Source organism: Pundamilia nyererei, unplaced genomic scaffold (genome assembly GCF_000239375.1).
Source record: "Pundamilia nyererei isolate P.nyererei 1_Seehausen unplaced genomic scaffold, PunNye1.0 scaffold00071, whole genome shotgun sequence".
In the NCBI taxonomy this organism is placed as follows: Eukaryota; Metazoa; Chordata; class Actinopteri; order Cichliformes; family Cichlidae; genus Pundamilia; species Pundamilia nyererei.
Window position 1 is genome coordinate 2,290,621 of NW_005187472.1, and position 21,584 is coordinate 2,312,204.

The 21,584-nt window shown below is 39.7% G+C and overlaps 1 protein-coding gene across 3 annotated transcripts in view; it reads right to left on the bottom strand.

Annotated features, from left to right (window-relative positions):
• spegb (striated muscle enriched protein kinase b) overlaps positions 1 to 21,584 on the bottom strand; it is a 40,839-nt gene that overhangs the window by 18,030 nt on the left and 1,225 nt on the right. For 2 of the 3 annotated variants that reach the window (XM_005736892.1, XM_005736891.1), the window contains exons 2-22: positions 12,316 to 12,402; positions 11,837 to 11,903; positions 10,116 to 11,659; positions 9,830 to 9,973; positions 9,545 to 9,727; positions 8,443 to 8,609; positions 8,102 to 8,190; positions 7,124 to 7,299; positions 6,616 to 6,876; positions 6,351 to 6,509; positions 5,595 to 5,784; positions 5,258 to 5,487; positions 4,591 to 4,710; positions 4,272 to 4,376; positions 2,723 to 2,929; positions 2,518 to 2,641; positions 2,004 to 2,176; positions 1,412 to 1,524; positions 1,069 to 1,237; positions 883 to 979; positions 577 to 777 (exon numbers count right to left, since the gene is read on the bottom strand). In XM_005736892.1, coding sequence (XP_005736949.1) covers positions 577 to 777; positions 883 to 979; positions 1,069 to 1,237; positions 1,412 to 1,524; positions 2,004 to 2,176; positions 2,518 to 2,641; positions 2,723 to 2,929; positions 4,272 to 4,376; positions 4,591 to 4,710; positions 5,258 to 5,487; positions 5,595 to 5,784; positions 6,351 to 6,509; positions 6,616 to 6,876; positions 7,124 to 7,299; positions 8,102 to 8,190; positions 8,443 to 8,609; positions 9,545 to 9,727; positions 9,830 to 9,973; positions 10,116 to 11,659; positions 11,837 to 11,903; positions 12,316 to 12,402 — 4,606 coding nt within the window. The remainder of the gene's footprint in view (positions 1 to 576; positions 778 to 882; positions 980 to 1,068; positions 1,238 to 1,411; positions 1,525 to 2,003; positions 2,177 to 2,517; positions 2,642 to 2,722; positions 2,930 to 4,271; positions 4,377 to 4,590; positions 4,711 to 5,257; positions 5,488 to 5,594; positions 5,785 to 6,350; positions 6,510 to 6,615; positions 6,877 to 7,123; positions 7,300 to 8,101; positions 8,191 to 8,442; positions 8,610 to 9,544; positions 9,728 to 9,829; positions 9,974 to 10,115; positions 11,660 to 11,836; positions 11,904 to 12,315; positions 12,403 to 21,584) is intronic. The other variant, XM_005736893.1, reaches the window with a different exon arrangement.

Genomic DNA, 21,584 nt, shown 5'->3' on the forward strand with positions numbered 1-21,584 from the left:
GTATATATTGTTTATCATGACTCTGGTTTTACGTGGCCTATCAACACAATTTAAAAACTGGTATATATCACCTTGTTGCTTTGTCATCTTAAAGTGGTCATGTGATTGGCTTACCATGACTATTATACTCTTCCTCAGTCAAACAGCAGCACTCATGCGATTGTTTTGCCCCCTTAGCTCCAGGTGTTGTGCCAGAAAGTGATTGCCGCCCGCAGGAGCGCGCGCAGCTGCTTAAAGCAGTAGGGCCCAAATTACTTACAGCTACTTCCGTGCAACTGATATAAGATGCGGTAAGCTGAAGGCAGCTTCAACCGTCTGTTTGTTGAAAAATAGTAACGCGACCGCACTGCATTTTCTTGTTAGTAAGGGTAACGGAGTTGTAACGATAGGAATAGTAATTAGTTAGATTACTCGTTACTGAAAAAAGTAACGCCGTTACCAGTTATTCCCATCACTGGTTATAACGCATTCAATATTAAAATATTCTTTTAACATAAACCTGGTATATTATACTAAGGCTAACTGAGTACTCAGCATCAGAAGGTTTGCTTTCTGACTGCTTTTAAATGTGGATACATTTCAGTGATGATGACAACAGCATTCTTCTTCTCAAAGGCATCATGAAAGTAAAGCACTCTCTCGTGGTCCAGCTTGGAAAGCAGCTTCATCTCTCTCAGAGCGGATGTCTTCTTCTTGGCCCGCGTGGAAATAAACTTTGCAGCGTGCTCCATCTTGTCTGCCTTCTGGGTCGCACGTTTCACATAGGAAAAAGCACCTCTGGAGAAACAGTTCATCAGTTTCATAATTTCTTATTAGTTGAAAAAAGACAAGTCAAGTAACAGTGCACGTCAGCTGTGGGATCTTTTCTTAAAACCGATTTACCTTCCAATTTCCTTGTGGATGTCATAGTAATCAGTCAGTCGGCGCATTTTCCTTAGAATAGTTTCCTCATCGTCGATGGGATCTTCTTTACTTTTAGCTACAGCAAAGATAAAAGATTAAATGAGTTCCATCAATTTGTTCATTCAAGAGCCTTTGACACCTCAGACAGACAGACTGGCTTCTTACCTTCATGAACAGTGAGTTCAGCTTTACAGGATACAGATCCGGCTAAGTTCCTTGCTGTGCAGGTGTAAACCCCAGAGTCTTCCGGACGAGCATTTAGAACCACCAGGGAGCATTCATTATCATCGTACACAAACGTGTAATGACTGCTCTCTGACAGCAGGATATCATTCTGAAAGCAAATATGCTACGTTTTACAGCGGGTCGTCTTGCGTTTGCTAAAAACTCCCTAAAAACTCTTATGGTTATTTCCCATTTCACTAATTTAGTTAACAGCACAGAGAAACCAGTAAAGAATAACTAGTCATGCAGGGCCATTGTATTAAACACTATAATGGATGGAAACCTTGAACCACAAGATGTCAGGGATGGGTTTGCCCTCCACAACCACAGCAAAGCGAGGGGTATCCCCAGCACAAACATCCAAATCTTCCATAATGGTCTCAAATGTTGGTGGAGCTGTAATGACAGTACAAAGTTCAATTAATTTTGAGACAATTATTTGCAGTTATTTTGTACTTAGTCTCCAAATATGTCCATCACTAGAATTCTGAAAGCAGATGTCAGAGATGATCTGACTGAGAAACTGAGGGACTACTCATGCTGATACAGCAGAGATCTGGACTCACAGTAGGTCCACCCTAAAGTACACTTCATCCTCCTTTTTGACACTAGTTCAGATCATTATCATGTTGTAGACCTGATGAATCAACACCAGTGAATAAACTCATTATAAACATAAACTCTTAAGGGAACATGTTAACTGAAGTCATAGGTCTTGCAATCTATTTTCCTTAATTCTAAACAATCAGACTACTTTTTGAAACAGTCGCCCCCTGCTGGCCATTAGAGAGACTGCATTTCAACAAAAGCTTTGCTTTTAAACCCAGAGACTATGTTCATAATTTATATGCACACAGTCTACCTGAAATCTATACCTGCCATCTCCACAATGAATTTGCAGCTGTCACTGCCATACTTATTGGAGGCCACAAACTCCATCTCTCCAATGTCAGCGCTCTTCACTTTCAGTAGCTTCAGCGTGTGCTGGTCGTCATCTGGCATTGTCATCTCATATAGGCCTGGCTTGTTGGCCAGGACCACTCCTCTCCTGGGAACAAAAGCATTTTCAGTCAGGTCAGATACTTATAGGAAGGAGGGCAGCAGAGTGTCACTGAGTCAGGACATAATAATAGAATCCTGGATAATCACTGGGAATAAAGCAGCTGCCTCTTTGCATACTGTCATACTGTATTTATGCTTCCCAGTAACAGTACATGTATCCTGTTATGTACTAAGTCAGAAAGGGGACAAGCGGCACTAGATTCTCTCATGTGACAGGAATATGTTTGAATTTTTTTTCTTTAGTGAAATTAAAGTAAAACTCATTCATTTCCTTGAGTTTCTCTTTTTCTAAAAACAACAAAATGAAGTGTATTGACAGAAACTAACCTTTTCCAGATGACTGAAGCATTAACATGATTGAGAGTCATTGAGATAGTGACCGACTGGTTTTCCATCACATATACAGTTTCTGGCTTATCGATAATCACTGGAGCCTCCTGCATATAAGGACCTGAAGACATAAACCACAGAGGTAATATTTAACAGATTTGTTCTGGATGGATGGATGGATGATCTATAAAGTCAAACCTACCTCTGTCCAGGAGCTGCACTGGGTCAGTAGCTGGTGAGGGCTTGCTGAAAGCCTTGGAGGTGATGGTGAGTACCCTGAAAGCATAGCGCACACCTTTGGAGAGTGTTGTGATGGTGTAAGTTGTCTCCTTCAGGCCTGAAGCTATAATGATCCACTGGATGGAGCCTAAGGCTTGCTGTTGGATGGCGTACATCAAAGAGCTGGGATCTGGAAGAAAAAAAAAGGCTTTTGATTCAAAATGCTTTGGGTCAATGATTCCTTTTTATATCACGCAGTATATGAAGTAAGTCCATAAAGTACAACATGTAAAAACTGGAGCACCTTACAGTGTGTCAGTATGTTATTTTTAGCATTTATTCTTGATGTTTTTTCATAATGAAATCTGCTGCTTGTTTCAGTGTCCCAGCTGTAAAACCAGAGATGAGTAAGTCTTACCCAGAAATGAAAGAACACATCACACTCACAGCCTGGCCATTTGTCAAACACTTTGTTTTCTTTCATTCGGACACATTTGGGACTACAATTTACAAAATGAATATTGTGAAAACTTAAACTTAAATAATAAAATAAATAAATCAGTAAAATCATTAAGTAAAAAATAGCTTAGCTTAATAGCTTATCCCACATAACATTTTCCCTTCTCCTATTTTATTTTTATGTTTTATGATTTTGTAAACTGCCTGTTTTTATGCCTGCTGTGTTCTGCTGTGTACAGTGTCCTTGAGTGTTCTGAAAGGCACTTTTAAATAAAATGTATTATTATTATTATTATTATTAAGACAGAAAAGTAGCAAATGAGACCATAAACACATCATGTAAATCTTATACTGAGGTCATAAAACAGAGAAACTGAGAAATGGGATAATTTGCTCATAGTCTTTTAGACCAGCAGCCCCCAACCTTTTTTGCACCACGGAACATTTATGTCCGACAATATTTTCATGGACCGGCCTTTAAGGTGTCGCGGATAAATACAACAAAATAAAACCAGTACCGGTACCAAATAAAAAAAAGATTTATTCATAACACAAGGAAAAAACCGAGGGAAACCCAGTTAATGATAAAAACAATTGCAAAAAAATAACGCTAAAAACCGATAAAAACCATAAATTTCACAACCGAGCCTCAACTCTCGCAGCCCGGTACCAAACGACTCACGGACCAGTACCGGTCCGTGGCCCGGGGGTTGGGGACCACTGTTTTAGACAACCCAGTGTTTTTTTGGAACCAGAACTGTTGCCCTCTGCTGGACATTAGAAAGAATGCACTGGCTTTACTTTTTATACCTAGAAGCAAGGTCCATCTTTTACATTCAGTCTATGATCAAATGGCCCTCAGCTCAGATCTGTTCCATGTTGAAAGCGATAGATTACAATCTGTCAGACTTTCATGGAAAGATGAGATAGACACAAATATTTTAAAATGCATGTCTGAAAGAGACCTTAGAGAATGTTCTGCATTAAATGTGTAAAACAATAAATAACTTAAGAATAAGGAATATTTTGTTTTGTCTCTTGAATATAGCACATGTGACAATGTTTTTGCTTACCAATGGAAGGGTCCAGCCTCCTTGGTTTCTTCCAGCTCAAGGTGATGGTTTTGCCAGTAATGGATTCTATGACTGGAGTCCCATCAGGTGGGTCAGGGAGGATGTCTGAAAATGACAATGGATTTAGGCAGCTGTATTTTTCTCTGGTGTGGTGTGGCATGGGGCAGCATCAATCTATAAGGTGTACTTGAGTACGGTTGTGTAATCAAAACATGTTTCTTTCTCCAGAGCGTTCAATTCAGTTCAATTTTATTTATATAGCATCAAATCAGAATGAGAGTTTCCTCAAAGCACTTGAGGAAGAAGAAAAAAAAATTACCTGTAACATAGAGATGAGCATAGCAGGTGGCCTTCCCAACTTTGTTAGAGATGACACTCTTGTAGACACCACCGTGGGCATGGCACACAGAGCGGATGACCAGGCTGTGAACATCACGAACTGCAACAGGAGAAAGCGGCTTGGCTTACTGAGGAAGACTGAGGCAGTGTGGATTCATTCAGGGGTGTAAGTGCTCAGTGTAGCAGCTATAGAATAACGACACTCTCTGTATTTAATTAAACCCTGATCTCACAATGAAATTCTGTGTACTTTTGCTCCACGCAACAAGAAAGAGGACAGCACCCTCGTTTTTGAAAATTGGTCTTTGTAGATTAAAGGTAGTTGATATGATTTGCTGCTGAAGCACAGAAGTAACTGTCGCAATGATCCTGGCAATGAAGAAGCAAACAGGGCAAAAAGAGAATGATAAAATCACTTCCTCAATAAAGAAGTCTTTGGTTCTGATTATTACTGCTAGATCAGTAATAAACAAACTGTCTGGTTATTATACCTGCTTAATACAAGCAGTTCTTTTTTAAATGAAGTAATAAAAAAAATATTTGTTTGAGTTTGCAGAAAAGAAAATCATACATAAAGGAATTTGAAATAAATTACAAAGGATGGAAATAAATATCAGATGAATGTAAATCCATTCTGCAAAACTTACACTGTGTCATCTTTCTGTCCTCTGTGCTTTCAATCCTCTTTCCATTGTGGAACCAGGCGATAGTTGGATACGGCAAACCAGCCACTTTGCATTTGAGCACAGCCTCTTTTCCCTCAATCACATCCAGGTCATAAAGGGGTTTGATGAAGTCAGGCATGGTGAAACGCTCCACCTCATTCTCTGGGACCTCTGGCTCTTCAGGTATGGAGGGCATTTTCTCCAATTTAGCCCTGAAGTGATGAGAAGAAGAATTGGATAGGTAACAATGAACACCACTGGGAGCTCAAGCGGAATTTCAAAAAGCACACGTGATCCAGAGAAAATCAAACACTCTTACATCTGTGAGGAGATGGCTGGACGTGGCTCCTGTATGTAAAGTTCAGCAGAGCTCTCTGCCTCGCCGTGACTGTTATGGGCTCTGACAGTGTAAAAACCCTCATCATCGCTGGTCACATGAGAAATGACGAGAGAATGGCGGCCACCCTCCTGAAGAATACGAATGTCCTCACTTTCTGTAAGTAAATGATCTAAAGGGAAAAAGGAAAACATATCCATATGGTTTTATATTGGAGGAGCATAAGTAAGCTAAGCTAGAAGTTTACCCAGTAAAACTTTAAAGATAAGTGATTGATCAGAGATAATTAAAAACACCAAATGATAAAGAATGCAAAAGTCAGTAAGAGATTTTGTGTTTATAATTAATTAGATGTTCCAAAAAAGTTTCACTTTTTGCTTGCTATTAAGCGACAATTTAATTAAAACTTGACAGTTGATTTTATATCTGATTTACCATCAGATTAAGAAATAAGGCTAAAATCGTCAGTTGGCAGTGAAATTCAGTGATACAAAGAAAAAAGAGAACACTCCAACAATCACATGACCCCTGTGAGCAAGCACTTTGGTGACAGTGGAGGGAAAAACTCCCTTTTAACAGGAAGAAACCTCTGGCAGAACCAGGCTCAGGGAGGGGCGGGGCCATCTGCTGCGACCAGTTAGGGTGAAATGAAGTCAGGGGTTATTGCACTGCCCACAGAAGGAGTGTGTGTATAAGTGACAGCGTCATCAACCTAGAGGAGTATAAGTATGTTCCTACCAAAGTGGCTCCAGGTGACTTTAGGAGGTGGCGTCCCACTGACTTTGCAGTCAAATCGAGCGTTGCGCCCCTCAATTACTTCCAAAACATCCAAATTGCGAGTAAAGAGAGGTTCGAGGGAGGGGATGACTTTGAGTTTGCCACATGAGGTCACTTCCTCTAAAAAATGAAAAAAAATATCTCTTGAGTAGAAACGAGTTGGAAGTGATAAATATACTTCTTCAAGTTTTGCATCATGCATGTGGGATATATCCTTGACACTTACCTTTAGCTGTGCTGAGTTTGCACATGTATGTTCCGCTGTCATCTTCATGTACAGAGTTAAGCAGCAGGCGGCACTTTCTTCCATCAAAGTGCATTTTACAGTTGAGCAATGCTGGCTGGATCAGTTTCCCATCTGCAAGCCAGTCCACATCCGTGTCCTTTGGTCCAATGACGTGACACTCAAACAAAACAGTCTCTCCAGCCTTGGCTGTGATGTCCCTGACTGCCCGGATAACTGCGAGACCTGGCTCCACTGGTGGTGCTGGATATAAATAAAGTACATTTTCTGAAGATTGCTGTTAAGTGATACAAAAACGGTGATGTTGTGAAGTAGTTCCAGCCCTCTGTTTATGTTTTTAGTCACGTGGAACTATGGTAAAGGAATTGGAGGCATTTCATTACAATGTAGAACAAAATTACTTCCCCAAAACTGACTCGGACATAATTAATCGGTGAACAAGAGCGAAATGTCGATTTATGCATTCTTAAACAAGCAGAAAAACACATACCTTTCACCTCCAGCTTTGCTTCACACTGCTTCGTCCCATACTCATTAATAATCCTACAAGTGTAAATCCCAGAGTCCGACTTCACTGCCGACTTGATTGTCATTTCAAAGGCGCCATCCTTCATCTCACGTACAATGTGACGTGGGCCTGTTTTTACCGTCACTCTGTCCCTCAGCCTACAAGAGCACATGGGACCAATTGTTTCTATATTTTTCAACAAGAGGTAAATTACTCATACACTGTATTTCAGTTTTTCAATAAAGGATGGTCAAGCACACGTTTTGTCCCACCACATTAGGGGGTGGAATACATTGTCTTTTCTGCTATTGTCTCTTTAGATTCATGACTAACTCTTATGACAAAACCTGCATGAATGACTCAGCCGTTTATTGTCAGCTACATTAAAAAAATAAGACTGGCCTTATTAGCCGTAATGTTAAATTTAGCATTAAAAGAACCCCACAAAAAGACCAAAAGCAGTATGTAATTTTCTCTTTTTTAACTGTTGTGCTGTCACTTTTCTATTAAAACACATTTACAGAGAATGCTATTTTCAATTAAATCATATATTTGGATACCATATTTTAGCTCTAAAATGTATTTGTACATTTATTTCCTTTGATATAACTTTTGCATTTGCAGCTATATGAGACTAACTTAAAACCAACTACAGTGACTACTCTTATGAAGAAAAGTATCACCAAGTTAAAGTTGCAACAGGAAAAGGAAATGATCTCATCTCTACATCGTAAGATCACTTCACTGATTAAGCATGGGGGTATGCAAAAGCATCACATGCAATAAAAAATCAATTTAAAAGTTTTGACTTTAAAACTTTAAGTTTCCACCTCCTTTAATGAATTAAAGGACCATGCTCAAAAACAAACTATGCATTCATGTTTCCTCATGGTTTGTGCTGTCCATATCTTATGGAAGCAATGAGTTTAAGTAGACTGATGAAGTGAGGGGGGGACCTACCAATACAGCATAGGTTTGGGTTGTCCACTTATTCGGACAGACATGGTGACTTCCTGTCCCTCAATGACAGCTTGATCACTCATTGTTACCTGTTTAAAATTTAATGCAAGTTAGACGCTTAGAGATGCATTTCACCTGTAAGTTTTATGAGAGATGTGTTGATGGAGTGACCACACAGCAGATAATACATTTATTAAGGGAAAATTAATACTAATAGAATGCTTAGTATGGAAGATATTTCCATGCAGTATTGTTGCCACTGTTCGATTAACATACTATGGTCACACTGAAGGGCAAAGTTAATTAAGTAGATTTATCCAATGAACCCTGCACAGTCTCACCAAGAATGCAGGGGGTTTCCTAAAATGTGTGTCAATAGTTCGCCTTGGCTCTGGCCCCCCAAAGTCCATGACTTCTTCCATGGGGCTGAGATACTCTTCATCAGATGTAATAGGGCTGCTGATATCCATAGGAACACCCAAGTTTCCCTTTGGTTCCTGCACAGAATCTGCAAAGCCAGAAATTGTACTATTATAATCATTGTCGTACCTTGATACTTTTTTTAACAATCAAGTCCCATTTATACATTTTTTTTTTACTGAGAGCAAAACTGAAAGAGTACATGGGGATTTAAAAGAGTTCACATATTGAATGAAACATCCCTCCTGTTTAAAACACATTTAGAACCTAAGATGCCAAATGTGAAATCTAAACAATGGTGGATTCACAGTGAGTGGAGCCACTGAGCCTCATTGGGCACTTTATAGGTTCAGTTTTGCCTCTGAGTTTCCATGGTAACTATAAGTGAGGTTATTCAGCTGGAATATATGGCGCACACATTTCGCTGAGAGAGATAATGACAAGGGAGCCAGGAGAGAAATACAATGCCAACGTGGGAAGAGACTACGAGATGATTTTTAAGACGACAAAAATGGCCTCTGAAAATGAATACTGTAAACTGGAAATTACTGCTTAGTACATTTACCTTTTTTTTTTGATTAGGCTGCATATTATACTAGTGTAGGGGGAGTGATAAATGTCCTGTTCAATTTCTGAGCGACTACAATAAAAGTTTAATATAATAACTGACGTGGCCTTTCTGTGTGGAGTTTGTATAATCGTCCAATAGCTGTGTTGGTTTTCTCCAGATATTCTGGCTTCCTGTTGCAGTTCGAAGAAATGCATGTTAGTTTAATTAGGGGATTCTGAATTGGCTTTAAATGTGAATGAGAGAATGAATAGTTGTGTCAGTGTTAGCACTGTGATGGACGGGCAACCTGTCCAGAGTGTACCCCACTACTTGCCCATTGTCCACCTAGATAGGCTGCATGCTTCGTTGGGTAAGAGATTATGGATGTATGTATAGATATGGATGTTCCTTAAGCCTCAGTCAGACAGGCCTTTGCGATGCTTTTGGTCTCATGTCCCAAAACATAAACTTACCTGCTTTAACTATAAGAGTGGCACTGCTTGAAGCTCTTCCCATCTGATTAACAGCAGTTACACAGTATCTTCCCCCATCACTTATTTTAGCTGATCTGATGAGAAGACTATGTCGTTCACCCTCCACTTTGACTGCATAATTTGCAATCCCAGTGACCTCAGTGTTGTCTTTAGTCCAGGTGACTTAAACAGAGAAGAAAACAAAAATAAATCCACCTCTCCATCAACTGATTCAAAGTTACCTTTAAGGGTTTTGCTGTTGAAATAAAAATTACAACAAATTACCTTCAGGGCTAGGGGTTCCAGCAATTATAGTTCTTAGCAGTACATCTGCACCAGCAGATGCTACAGTATCCTGGAGGGGAAACTCAAACATAGGAGCCTCCATGGGGTCTTCTCCGGCAGACACATAAGAATCATCTGAAGAATCTGCACATTTTAACAAGAGACAAACTTAAAGTGATTTTTGTTCCTTTGCTCAAATTACAAAAATGACACTAGAGGACAGAGAAAGTCACTTTATTAGACATTACCACAAAAAAGCTTACAAAAGAAACAGAACAAATCTAACCTAACTCTGGAGACAGGGGTCGTGTACGACGGTTCTTTCCTCTGGACTTTTGCTGTTGTCCCTCTTTGGCACCAGCACGCTTCTGTTTAGGCTCACTTGTGCTTACAGGAACATCCTCTTCCATTTTTTCATATTCAACAATAATTGTAGGTACCTTAATCTTAGAGATTGGTTTAGAAAGTTCCACTTCCATTTTCTCCTCTGTTGGAGAGCTTGGTGATATTCTTGGGGGTTTTGAAGGGGCAAGATCTTGCACAATGATGGGCCTTTTTTGTACCAGAGGACTCTCAGGTCTGTTTTCAATTTTTCTTACTGCAACTTCTATTGGTGTCTTTCTCCCCGAAGTCTCATCCTTTTGCGATGTTTGTACAGGAGACTCTTGGATGTGTGGGGATTCTTGCATTCGAGATACCCTTTGTACAAGAGGACTCGGTGGCCTTCGTTCAACTTTGCGCAATGTCATCTCTGTAACATTTCTGCTTGGTGAATCTTCCCTGTGTTGATTATATATTGCTGGTGATGATGATCGTTGAATAATTTCTGTAACAGGACTGACTCTATTGAATTCTCTCACCGATCGTTGTCCTGGTAAGTCAGATAACTGCATTGACTCTGGGGTGCCTGCAACTTCTCCAACTCTACTAACTGGTACAGCTGTTAAACCAGTGTCTGCTGTCTTTTGAGGTTGAGATTTCTGCTCATGTTGTGTTTGCTGCTGTTGCTGCATCGGTTGCTTACTTAGTTCCCTTTCTCTCTGTTCTTTTGCCCACTGGACTCGTTCCCTTTCTTGGAGTTTTTGCAGGACCTGAGGAGGAATAGGTTCAATTTTCCTAAAAGGCTGGCGCTGCTTGACCTTCAGGGTTAGCTGTTCAGTTGAAAACGATTTCTTCAGATGAGGTTTACCAACAAGCTTTTTAATGCGTTGGAGCTCCTCAGTGAACTTGTTTTCAATGTCCTGAACTTTTTGAGAGTAGCGAGGTTTCTCTTCCAGCGAAGCTGCTCTCTGTTTAAACATAGACCTTCGTTCAGCAGCATCTTCTTTTAGAGCTTCCCTAAGATCTTCCCTTGAACTTTCTCTAGAGATACCCAAACGGCTTCCTCCATCATCTGAATCCACAGATCCAGCCCGATTGAACCCTGCCCAGGATCTTCCCGAAATGGAACCTTCTGGAATATCAAGACTCCGTCTCCGCTCCTCTAAGTCACGGACCTTCTCAAAAACCTTTGAACTAGCCCTTGTAAGCTTTGGAGAGGGTCTAAGAGTAAATTCTTTCTTGGAATATTCACTCAGTGGAGTCTGTGGTCGGGAATCTTGGGTGTTACTTTGGGACACAGATTTTGGCTGCTTAACCTTTTCTTCAAACTCCCCGGGCACGGTGTCTTGGTATTCAGTTGGCACAACGATTTTCTTCCGCAAGCTAAGAGGAGTAGTTGAACCAGAGCGACTTGGCATTGGAGAGGTGGAGGTGCGTTTGACCAGTCTTGGAGATGGGGGTGGGAGAACTTGTGTGGGAGATTCTCTTGAAAAATCCTCAGACTGGCTCCTGAAATAAAGGATGTGAGGAAAAATCTGTTAAAATTAGGAAGCTGTTGCTAATTTACAACCTTACTCATTATTGTGTTTTAGCACTGAATTCAAGTCCAGTAGTATAGTTAACACACAAAGTTCTTTTTACTGTAATTGTTGGGGTTACCATCAATGCTGTATGTTTTGTACTTGCCTGTTAGAGTGATCTTCATGTCCATGTGTTTTACTGACATCCTCGGCACATTTTTCCATCACTGTGTCTCGTGTGAAAGAAGAGATGCATTAACACATTTGTATGGCAAAAATTCTAGGTCAGGAATTCATGTTCAAATCTCCACCAAATAAAATTTCTATGTAAACACTGGATGAAGTGACTTGCTGTATCACTGCAGGCTCTGCCATCTGTACAGAACACTGCTGGTAACCACTGTGGAGAACTGAGGTTCTAAAAAGACAGTTATTTCCCTGATCAGACATACAAGGAGAGCAAAAGAGTGAAGGACAGAAAGATGCTGGCCAATACCTCCAACACAAAATGTACACTAATATATATATACAAATATATATATTTCAATAGAAATGAAAACTGTGTGATTGCCTTCAGCTCCATTCTCAGTACCATCCTGTAAGCACTGATGCAAATTAATGACTGAAATCAGAAACAGTTCATACCTGCAGGCACAGCCTGGTCCTCAACATCCCCGCTATCTTCTTTGGTCTCATATTGGTCTCCACCTTCATCTTCTGTTGTTTCAGAATCTGAAATAAATAAAACAAAATAAATGGAAAATTACTTGTGATGTGATCACATTTCAACTAGACCAGTTTGTGAAGAACATTATTTGGTGAGAAAATAAAAGTGCATTTGAAAGCATACTTGTAAAAAAAAGCAGAAAATAAAAGTAAGGACAATCTAAAACTATTTACTAAATGAAGCATGGCACCATCTGTGATGTTGTTTGGCAACAATGGAAAACTGTCTTTCTGCAGTGGAAACAAAAGATGTAACAGACAGTGGACAGGATATCGTCACTATTACCTTATCATGTTCAGTTCACTTTATGGAGATGCTTGGTGAAAGAAACTGAAGTGATTTTCCTGACCCCCTTTTGGGGGTGAAGTGGGGGGGACTAACAATCTGAATCAGAATACTTTCTTTATACCAAAGGAAATTATGTAATGCCACTGAAATTTTCTGTGGCACTTAACTGAATTTCATAATATATGTAGTTGTTCTACTTGATGAGTTGATGCCCCCAGGGTCTCATTAGCACAGCTAAGCTGAATATACTAAATTTGTTACAGCTGAATTGTTGCTGAGTCTTGTCACCCATAATTACTTCAACGACATCAGCAAATTTATTTCAAGGAAGGGAATACAAGAAGAAAATAACTACAAGTGTGTTCATATTTTCAGCAGAAATGTATCCTCTTTAAACCTAAAAAACTGTTCCAGCTGTACTATCTGATGAATATGACTGTTCTTCACAGGCTGAGAGAAAATTCAGTCATTGGTAGGACTCAAAATAGAAAGCAGTATTGAGTCACTGGCATCCCAGCAGCTCTCATGAGGTGTTTGCTTCACAGTAGGTGGAACCACTTATAAAAAAAAAAAGAAATAAATAAATAACAGAAGCTATCTCTTGTTCTCTTGCAGTAAAAGAACACAACAGGGTAACGCTGGCCACAATGGAAATGGTGGAAAAATGTTTTCGAAAACAGGCTTGTTTGAAATCAGCAGACAGAAAAAAGTCAGCTATAAACTACACAGAAAAGCTTAGAGTCCTACTCACAGCTATTTAATCTGTATTTAGCTACACTGCACATTCATGCAATATTAATATCACATAACATAATTTTACATTTCAAAGTAAAACACTTTCACACAGACACAACATTGTACAGAGTATAATAATACTCTGTATTACACAGTATAACATCATATTTCTCAGTGTGACACATTATTTTTCCAAAGCAGTCATTCGAATCCGCTGATTTTGTCCAAGACTAAACTACTGAAAATTTACACAAACATACATTAAATAATTGAAAATTTATTGCTGTGCCCTTTACGTCAACTAACTTTCTCATGCGATGCTTGTTTAGGCTTGAATAAATAAATAAATAAAACTATATGGTTTGTTAGGTCTAGGGAAACATAATAACAGGGTGCAAATATGGACTTCCTTTTATGTGAAATACATGTTCCTGTATCCTCTGGAGAAGCTCTACTGAAAATGTAAGTATTACATTTTTTTCCTGTATTAATTTCAATAACAATTCATCAACTATGACTTTGGTCCTTTGTAGACATTCCAGGTTTGAGGAGCTCAGGTAACATTAATGTATTTGTACTCTGTCATTATATTAAGCAATGCTATCCTTCTCTTTGACACTTTAATCGCTCACCTCAAAGTTGAGAAATACAACTTCAGCACCTGTCCTCTTTGATATATTGCAAGGCAATAATCATTCTTCACAACACTAAAATATACCATCCCTCTATCCACCCATCCTCTTCCACTTATCCATAAAATATACCCCCAAAATGACAAAACACAGAAATGATATTTAGCCATTTTATGGTATCAGTGTATGTGTTGTACCATTATCATTCAGTCTTAATCTTGGGACAGTTCAATGAGGTCTCAGATTCACTTTTCTGTGCTTCTTCTTCTTCATCCCTAGTTAATTAACTTCTTTTCAATTCGCCTCGTTCATTTGATAAGTGCCACCATGCCATGAAGAGTCATTATGCAGTGACTCCAGTAAGTCACTTATGTTTTAATTAAATATAACTGAATGAATGTGAATTATAATCGGAATATTTTTATTACGAAAATATACTCCAGTATCATTTTTTTTGCATTCCTTATAAAACTAGCTTGTAGTATAAAATTAGCATGTCATAATATCTTGTTTGAAGTCAAGGTGGAGCAGTGATGTCTTTCTATGTTGGCTCTGCGGTGGACTAGCAACCTCTTCTCTGTGCCTCTTACCCAATATCTACTGTGAACCTAAGTTAGATGATAGACAAATGAATAAGCCGAGGAAGTCCCTGATTGGTTGCACATGAGAAGCAGACAATATTAAATCCCTGCTGACAGTGATTTTATAACTCTTTTAGTAACTGACAGTTAATAACACTGTGACTGACTGCACAGGGAATTATCAATCATGCTGTAGTCTCAGAACAGTACAGTACATGAGCCTGTCACTCAGAAAAAAAAAACAGAGCTTAACTTACAGTTTCCAAAATCCAATTTAATAATTGTCAAGAATATTTTTAGTGTCACTGTGAAATCTGTTAGAGGAGGTAGAATATAAATGATTGTCTGGGCAGGGGTGTCACCAAGGGGGGCCAGGGGGGCCAGCAGGCATCCCCAAAAAACTGCTGGCCCTCCCACTGCCCCTTTTTTGGCAAGACCCTATGTTGGTAATAGTTTAAATAAACGTGCGCACAAGAGAGAGGAAGACACCCTACAATGAGTTGAAACAAACTTGTTATTTCTTCCTGCATATATGATGTTTGTCATTCGTATTGTGTCACTTCGTATGTCTCATTATTTCACATCGTCACCCCCTCCCCTCCGCTGCGCCCCTGCATTGTTCTGGTTTTGGTGTGCCACCCCAATATTTGTAGTGGCCCCCTAATGGCCACCCCTACATCTGGGTTACAGTTGCTACCGGTTTGCTGGTGCACAAATAGACATAAAAGTGCACACCAAATAACACCAAAGAGCCCTTAAGTATAACAAGTAGTTCTGGAAGTTTTCTCTCAACATCGCAGTACTGCATGGAAGAATTTTAGTGAAACTTTTAGTGAGACTCTCCTGTAGTTTTCTGAAGTTCAAAGCTACGGAAGAGCTTTGAGGTTGACTGAGTTTCTAGTTGGTTATAGCTCACAGTAACACTGCTCCTTCTCAATTAAGGACTTGCAGAGTGAGCTCTGTTAAGCAGCACCATTGCCTCTGCCACTGTCAGCTGAAACAACAGTGTGGTCAGTTCAACAGTAATATTTATAAAATGTTGGTGTCAGCATTTTAAATGAAATATTTTACGGCGCTTTAATGCTCTATTCACAGATGAAGGTTAAATCACTGCAGGAAGAAGAGAAAGATAAATTGAAATAGCACTTGCCTGTTTTGTTCTTTGGTCTGAATGTTTTTTCATAGCCACTGCTGGTATGTCCTCGACAGGTATTTTTTGTCTTGGCTTACACACAGCAGCAGGGTATTCCCCGAGATACACTGGGGGCTCCGAGCCATTACTACACGCCTAACTGAGCAAATTTCCTAAGAAAACATGAACAATTTCTATTAAAAAAAAGACTGAACTTATTACATATTGTAACTCTCCTAACATGCAGACAAAAGCTCCTCACTAAAACGGAAAGAAAAATGAAAAGAAAAGGCACTTTGGTCCATTACGTAACAAGTCAGAGTCTCAGCAGCTCTTGTGAGAGAATCCGTTTCTGAAAAGCACAGAGCAGAGACCTCCGTCCGCAGGTGGAAATGTCTGTTGAATGCATATCATGCACTCTGAGGGAGCCCCCCTGTCCACACAATAGCCAGCGACAGCGTAAGCATCTTCCCCCGCTGCGTTCCACCCCACAGGCAGTGCACACCGATAGGCAGAAAAACCAGTGGGAGTGATCCAGCCCTCTTGAGATCAGTGTTCTACAGCACTGGTTGACATTTTTCATGTTTCCCTTCCTCCCCATGTGTCTGTGTCTTTTTCATCAACGGGTATAATGAGCCGATGTTGTGTTGTTGGAAGAGAGGGGGAGAATCACCGCAACAGCTAAAAGGGACCTCCTCACTCCTCTGCATTGCTGGAGCACTGTTCGAGCTCACAGAAAATGTGTTAGCCTACTGGCTGCTTTAACTGACTGCACAAGCTTTGCTCACTGCTAGAGATTGTTGTTTTTCCACATGACAATTTCAACTGCTCATAATACTTTATTGTTTTGACGTAGTAATTGCAGTTAATATTCTATCTTTAGTACAGTTTGAATCAATTGAAACAATACCAGCTTGCACAGTAGAATAAATCAGTACACAGAAACATGCTTAAAATAACATTTCAGTTCACACATGGTTACACAGTACTCTCAGCAAAATGACAGTGTGAGAGTGCAGAATAAAGTCTATATTACTAAGATAATAGTTCATATAATTACTAATGATTGCAGATCACAAATGCAAAGCAAATGTAGTGAGCACTTTCATTATAGGAGCCACCTTTCGGGCTTAATTACATGGTCTGTTGATTATGTAACCTCAGGCCTTTTCGTTTCCTTGGCAGCTGAATATCATGTGTGACTTCGACGTTAACCTCACGCTCTAATGACATGAAATCATGGGCCGCTTTGCTTTTACACTTGCTGTGTGCTACAACAGCTCATTCTAGAATAGTTATGTAAATGTACAGTCACCAGTCACTTTGTTAGCAACACATGTTCACGTGTTTGTTAACGCAAATATCTAATCAGCCAATCACATGGCAGCAACTCAGTGCTTACTGAAGTTCAAACTGTGCATCAGGATGGGGTAAAAGGTTATTTAAGTGACTGAAGATGGCACGGTTGTTTAATTTCCCCCCATGTAACCACGTCTGGCATTCACAGAGAGCAGATATCCAGTAAGAGGCAGATCTCTGGGCAAAGTACCCTGTTGATGCCAGAGGCCAGAGAAAAACAGCTTCAACAGCTGTTTTGTGCTGATGAGAAGGAGGCTCTGACGCAGAAAACATCTTTTCATAACCAACATGTGCAGAAGAACACACAACATCTGTTTATGTTTATAAAAGAAAAAATATTGGATAACGTATCAGTTTTGGGGTTTTTAAATAATCAAATATTGGTATCAGTGTTGGTCTTAAAGATCCTGTACTGGTTGGTCTTTACTCTTAGTCATTATATTCAGTTTGTCATCTGGAATTCAGATTTAGAAAACTGTCACCAGTACATATCCAAGGCCATGTGACCAGCACCGTTAGTAACCAGTTTATTTAAGCTCTTTTCATAATGTGTGGATTCCTAATGGTTGCTAAGTTCTTTTGCTTATCCATCACTTCACCTTCTTCTGTTCAAACATGGAAATCACAGTTTCATTATATTTCATAGTTTGGATTATGTATTCACTGAATTATGGTTTGTAGCTGTGTTTGGTTTTTGACTCTTGAAAAATCTTTAAAGGGTGCACTATGGACTCTATATTTTTGCACATTGCAGTGAAATCCAGAGAGCTAGCTATTTGTTTATGTTTAAAGCTTTAATTCTTTGTTTCCATTAACTTCAATTTGCACATGTATAGAAAATTTAAACTACAAAAATTGACCTTCAGGATGTTTTAATTTGATATTTACTTGTGACCATATTGTTCATGTTAATACTGCTTATACTTGGACTGTGTATAAAATGAGTAAACTGCAATTAATATTTGGTAAAAGCCTTTTTATCAGACAGAATAGTTATGAGTGAGATCATTTTCAGAACACACTTTAGAAGATCGTCACTAGTCTCTGAGACCTTTAATAATTAAAGACCTGGGACAAAAATCAGCATTTGTGCATATTTACGTCTCATGATGCCCTTCTGTATTTCTTATGAGCTGGATGGAAACAAGACATCACTGACACACTCAAAAACTCTGACCAAACAGACTCATTTACAGCTCATATAAACCTCTTACCTGTCCTTCTGTCCATTGAAAAACACAATAATTTGTTGATGTACTTATGAAGCAACACGGCGCTGTAGGGGATTTCCACAGTGTAACTGTGGCTCCACCTGTTCACTCACATTCAAGGTCTAGGAGGAAGACAACACGGTGAGGAAACTATCCAAACATACTGGAAAAAGGCCACCGTCACACTCTGTGGCGACAGCTAATGTTCCCAGATGTAGGCAGTGCCAAGCAGTATCATTTAAGCTTCAGACAGGCACTACACCTTTCTAAATCAAATCACTATCAGCCAGTGACCAAAGTGATTCACTCACCTTATGTTTTTAGTGTTTTTCCTGCTTCCTGAGACATAAATCAAAATGAAAGCTAATGTTCTGTATCTGCTGGATGTGTCAAAGAGCAACTGTTTGGCTGCTTTACTGTCATAAAAGGTGATAATAGATGTGTGTTGTGTATAAAATAGCAAAAATAGAAAATAAAGAACGCTGCAAATATTTCGATCATCTTTCAGCTTATTGTTTGGTTTCATAGCAAAGGTGTAAAGAACCAAAAAGCTTTGATACGACCTGCCTGGCACCAAATGACAGACTAAGTTAGCAGCTAGCAGCTAAGAGTCAGATGTTTCACACTGGAGATGGCAATGACTAAGCTAATAGGAGCTTAATAGCAGGTGGCCAGAAATACACGAATCAATGCTATTGTGGCCCCGTGTCTGGATGTGTAAATATGCAGCTACTGAGTAAATACAATAAATCAACTGCCTAATTAAAGGCAAAAACTAAATAAGGAAAAAGGCATGACATCATTCAGCATGTGGCAGACAGTTTTTTGGTTGTATATTTAGATGATGTGGATTCAAACGCGTACCTTTTCCTGATCAGTGTGCGTGTGTTGGTGGGTCATGCAGGGCTGGGCTAAAATTAGCAGTGATGTCTTCCTGTGTAACAGGAGAGACGCTGGCCTGCTAACATCAGAAAAATCTAAGGCCTGGCACATTCCACTGTATAAATAACTAGGGAGAGTTGGTGGACAAGGGGGGCGGGACAGAGAGACATTTTCAAAGACGGAGGAAGAGGTGGGAGAGGGAGAGAAAGAGAGAGGGAAAAGGTTCAGGCCGGATCATTGAGTGATGGGACAGCTGTAGACTACGAACATGGTGGAGAAGAAGAGAGCTGAATCAAAGTGAAGGTTAAAATGGAGCGACAAATGAAAACTTCCCAGCATAAAGAGCCCAGCAGCACAGGACTTGTTTAGTCCTCACAGGCTCTAAATGCTGACAAAGCTCTCGTCCAGCTAACGGTTCCACAATTGTTAAACTGATCACATGAAACATGAACATTCATGTGAATATTGTGTTGCCTGCTTACATGAAAGCACATTTTTTGCAATGTGATTGCTGTAAACATTGTTATACTGTATCATGTGATAGGGATGTAATAGGACTTCTGCATTATGGTCATTATTTATCTCTAAATGTGTTGGTTTCTCTGATACATACAGTTTGTTAGTGAGGTGGTGACACTGGTTTGTTTTTTCTGCGATATATCGTATGATGTTGCAGATTAATGTGCGGTTTCTGGATTTTTAAAACGAAAGGCCAATTATATTTTTTCCAACAATCAAACAGAAATTGAGACTCAACCAAGACTTGTTTAGTTTAACAGCCGGGTTGTGAGATCCTGTTGCGCAGTTTTGTGTATCTTTTTGTGGACAGTGTCCAAGCATTCAATATTTATGTAGGAAAGGAAATGTTATACGCTGCAGTACTTTTTTGCTGCCTACACTACAAACAATTCTTGTGATCAGCTGTCCAGTTTGCAGACGTCACCACTCTTTTAGAACCCATTTTTCTGTCCTAGGCTTGCACAATCTCTCTTGTTCTTTGATACGAGGAAAAACTGTTATATAAGGACCCAGTCCCTTTTCCCACCAGAAAACACTTTCAATCTTCCAAACTTTAGTGATGTTTAAGTGAGTACAGTGTATCCAGGAGAGATGGTTCTGACATCTTTGCTCACGTAAATGCATGCCACATGTAATATATTCTAACAGCAGGAAAGGGCAGTTAGAAACTTAAGCAAGAGTTTCCCTACACACTGGTGCTGAGCACTGCAGAACAATGACAAATGCTGGGGCTGATATATGAAGGGCAAATTTGAGGAGCAGCTAATGCCATTTTTCAAAGCAGCTGAAGTGGTCAAAGCACTCAGGTGAGCTGAATTTAGATCAGTGCCGGGGATGACAAGAAGCATGAGAAGAGGTTTTTGTTGATAAGAATGCATTGCACCGGCCTCCGGAGCGTCTCCAGTTAGACATTGAGGAATCTAACTGTAATGCATTCTCAGGGACTCACCTCAGCTAAATCGGTCAAAAGCAGCGGTTGGCTTAAGGGTGGTTTATTTTCAGCATGCATGGTGGAAATTCAGCTTTTCCACTACATGCTTTTCTCAAACAACAATGCACCACACAGGGACACTATACTTGTATCTGACTGCACGCTTCAGCAGGACAGAACATCGAAGAAAAACAATATGCTTTGCAAGCACACACTGCATTTGGCTGTTTGTGCGTATAAGTTTATTCTTTATTATCTGATTTTGCGATTATATTTTAAGTGTTTTGCCTCAATCTCAGCTTCGATCACAGTGCCATGCACTGACCTTGAGTGAAATGATAATGATATAAACTGATTTAACATTGAAAGGAACGGTGAGCTATAATAATGATCTTGTGATAATGAAGCCTATGGAGCAACTTGCATCCTTTTTGGAATATTAACTGCAACTCCAACCCTGGTGGAATAGATTCACAGACGGATCAGCGGCTGCTCTAGCACGTCATCCCTGTCCTTGCGTACATGTGCAAAACATGGATGTATACGATGACTGACACTTCACCACCAGCATTGAAAAATTGTTGAAGCTTTGACTTGTCACTGGCAGCACGTAGCAACAAGTTTGTAGCCAGATTTGTTGGCTTCCATTAAAAATAACTTTCAGACATTTGCTTCTGCCATCAGTCATGCATCAATACGTGCAGCTACATTTTTAAAAGCTGCATGGACACATTTGAGATTGATTTTTAGCAAATGCAGTTGCTATTTTGCTCTCCATGTGCGCTGTTTAGCTGCAGACTGGTCAGAGGAAGATGGTCTATAATCAGACTGCAAATGGAAATCATGAAAGCTTCTTGTCATGAAAACCTTGTCCTTTGCTTTCATATTCAGCATATTCATTTGCAGATGCTTGTTTA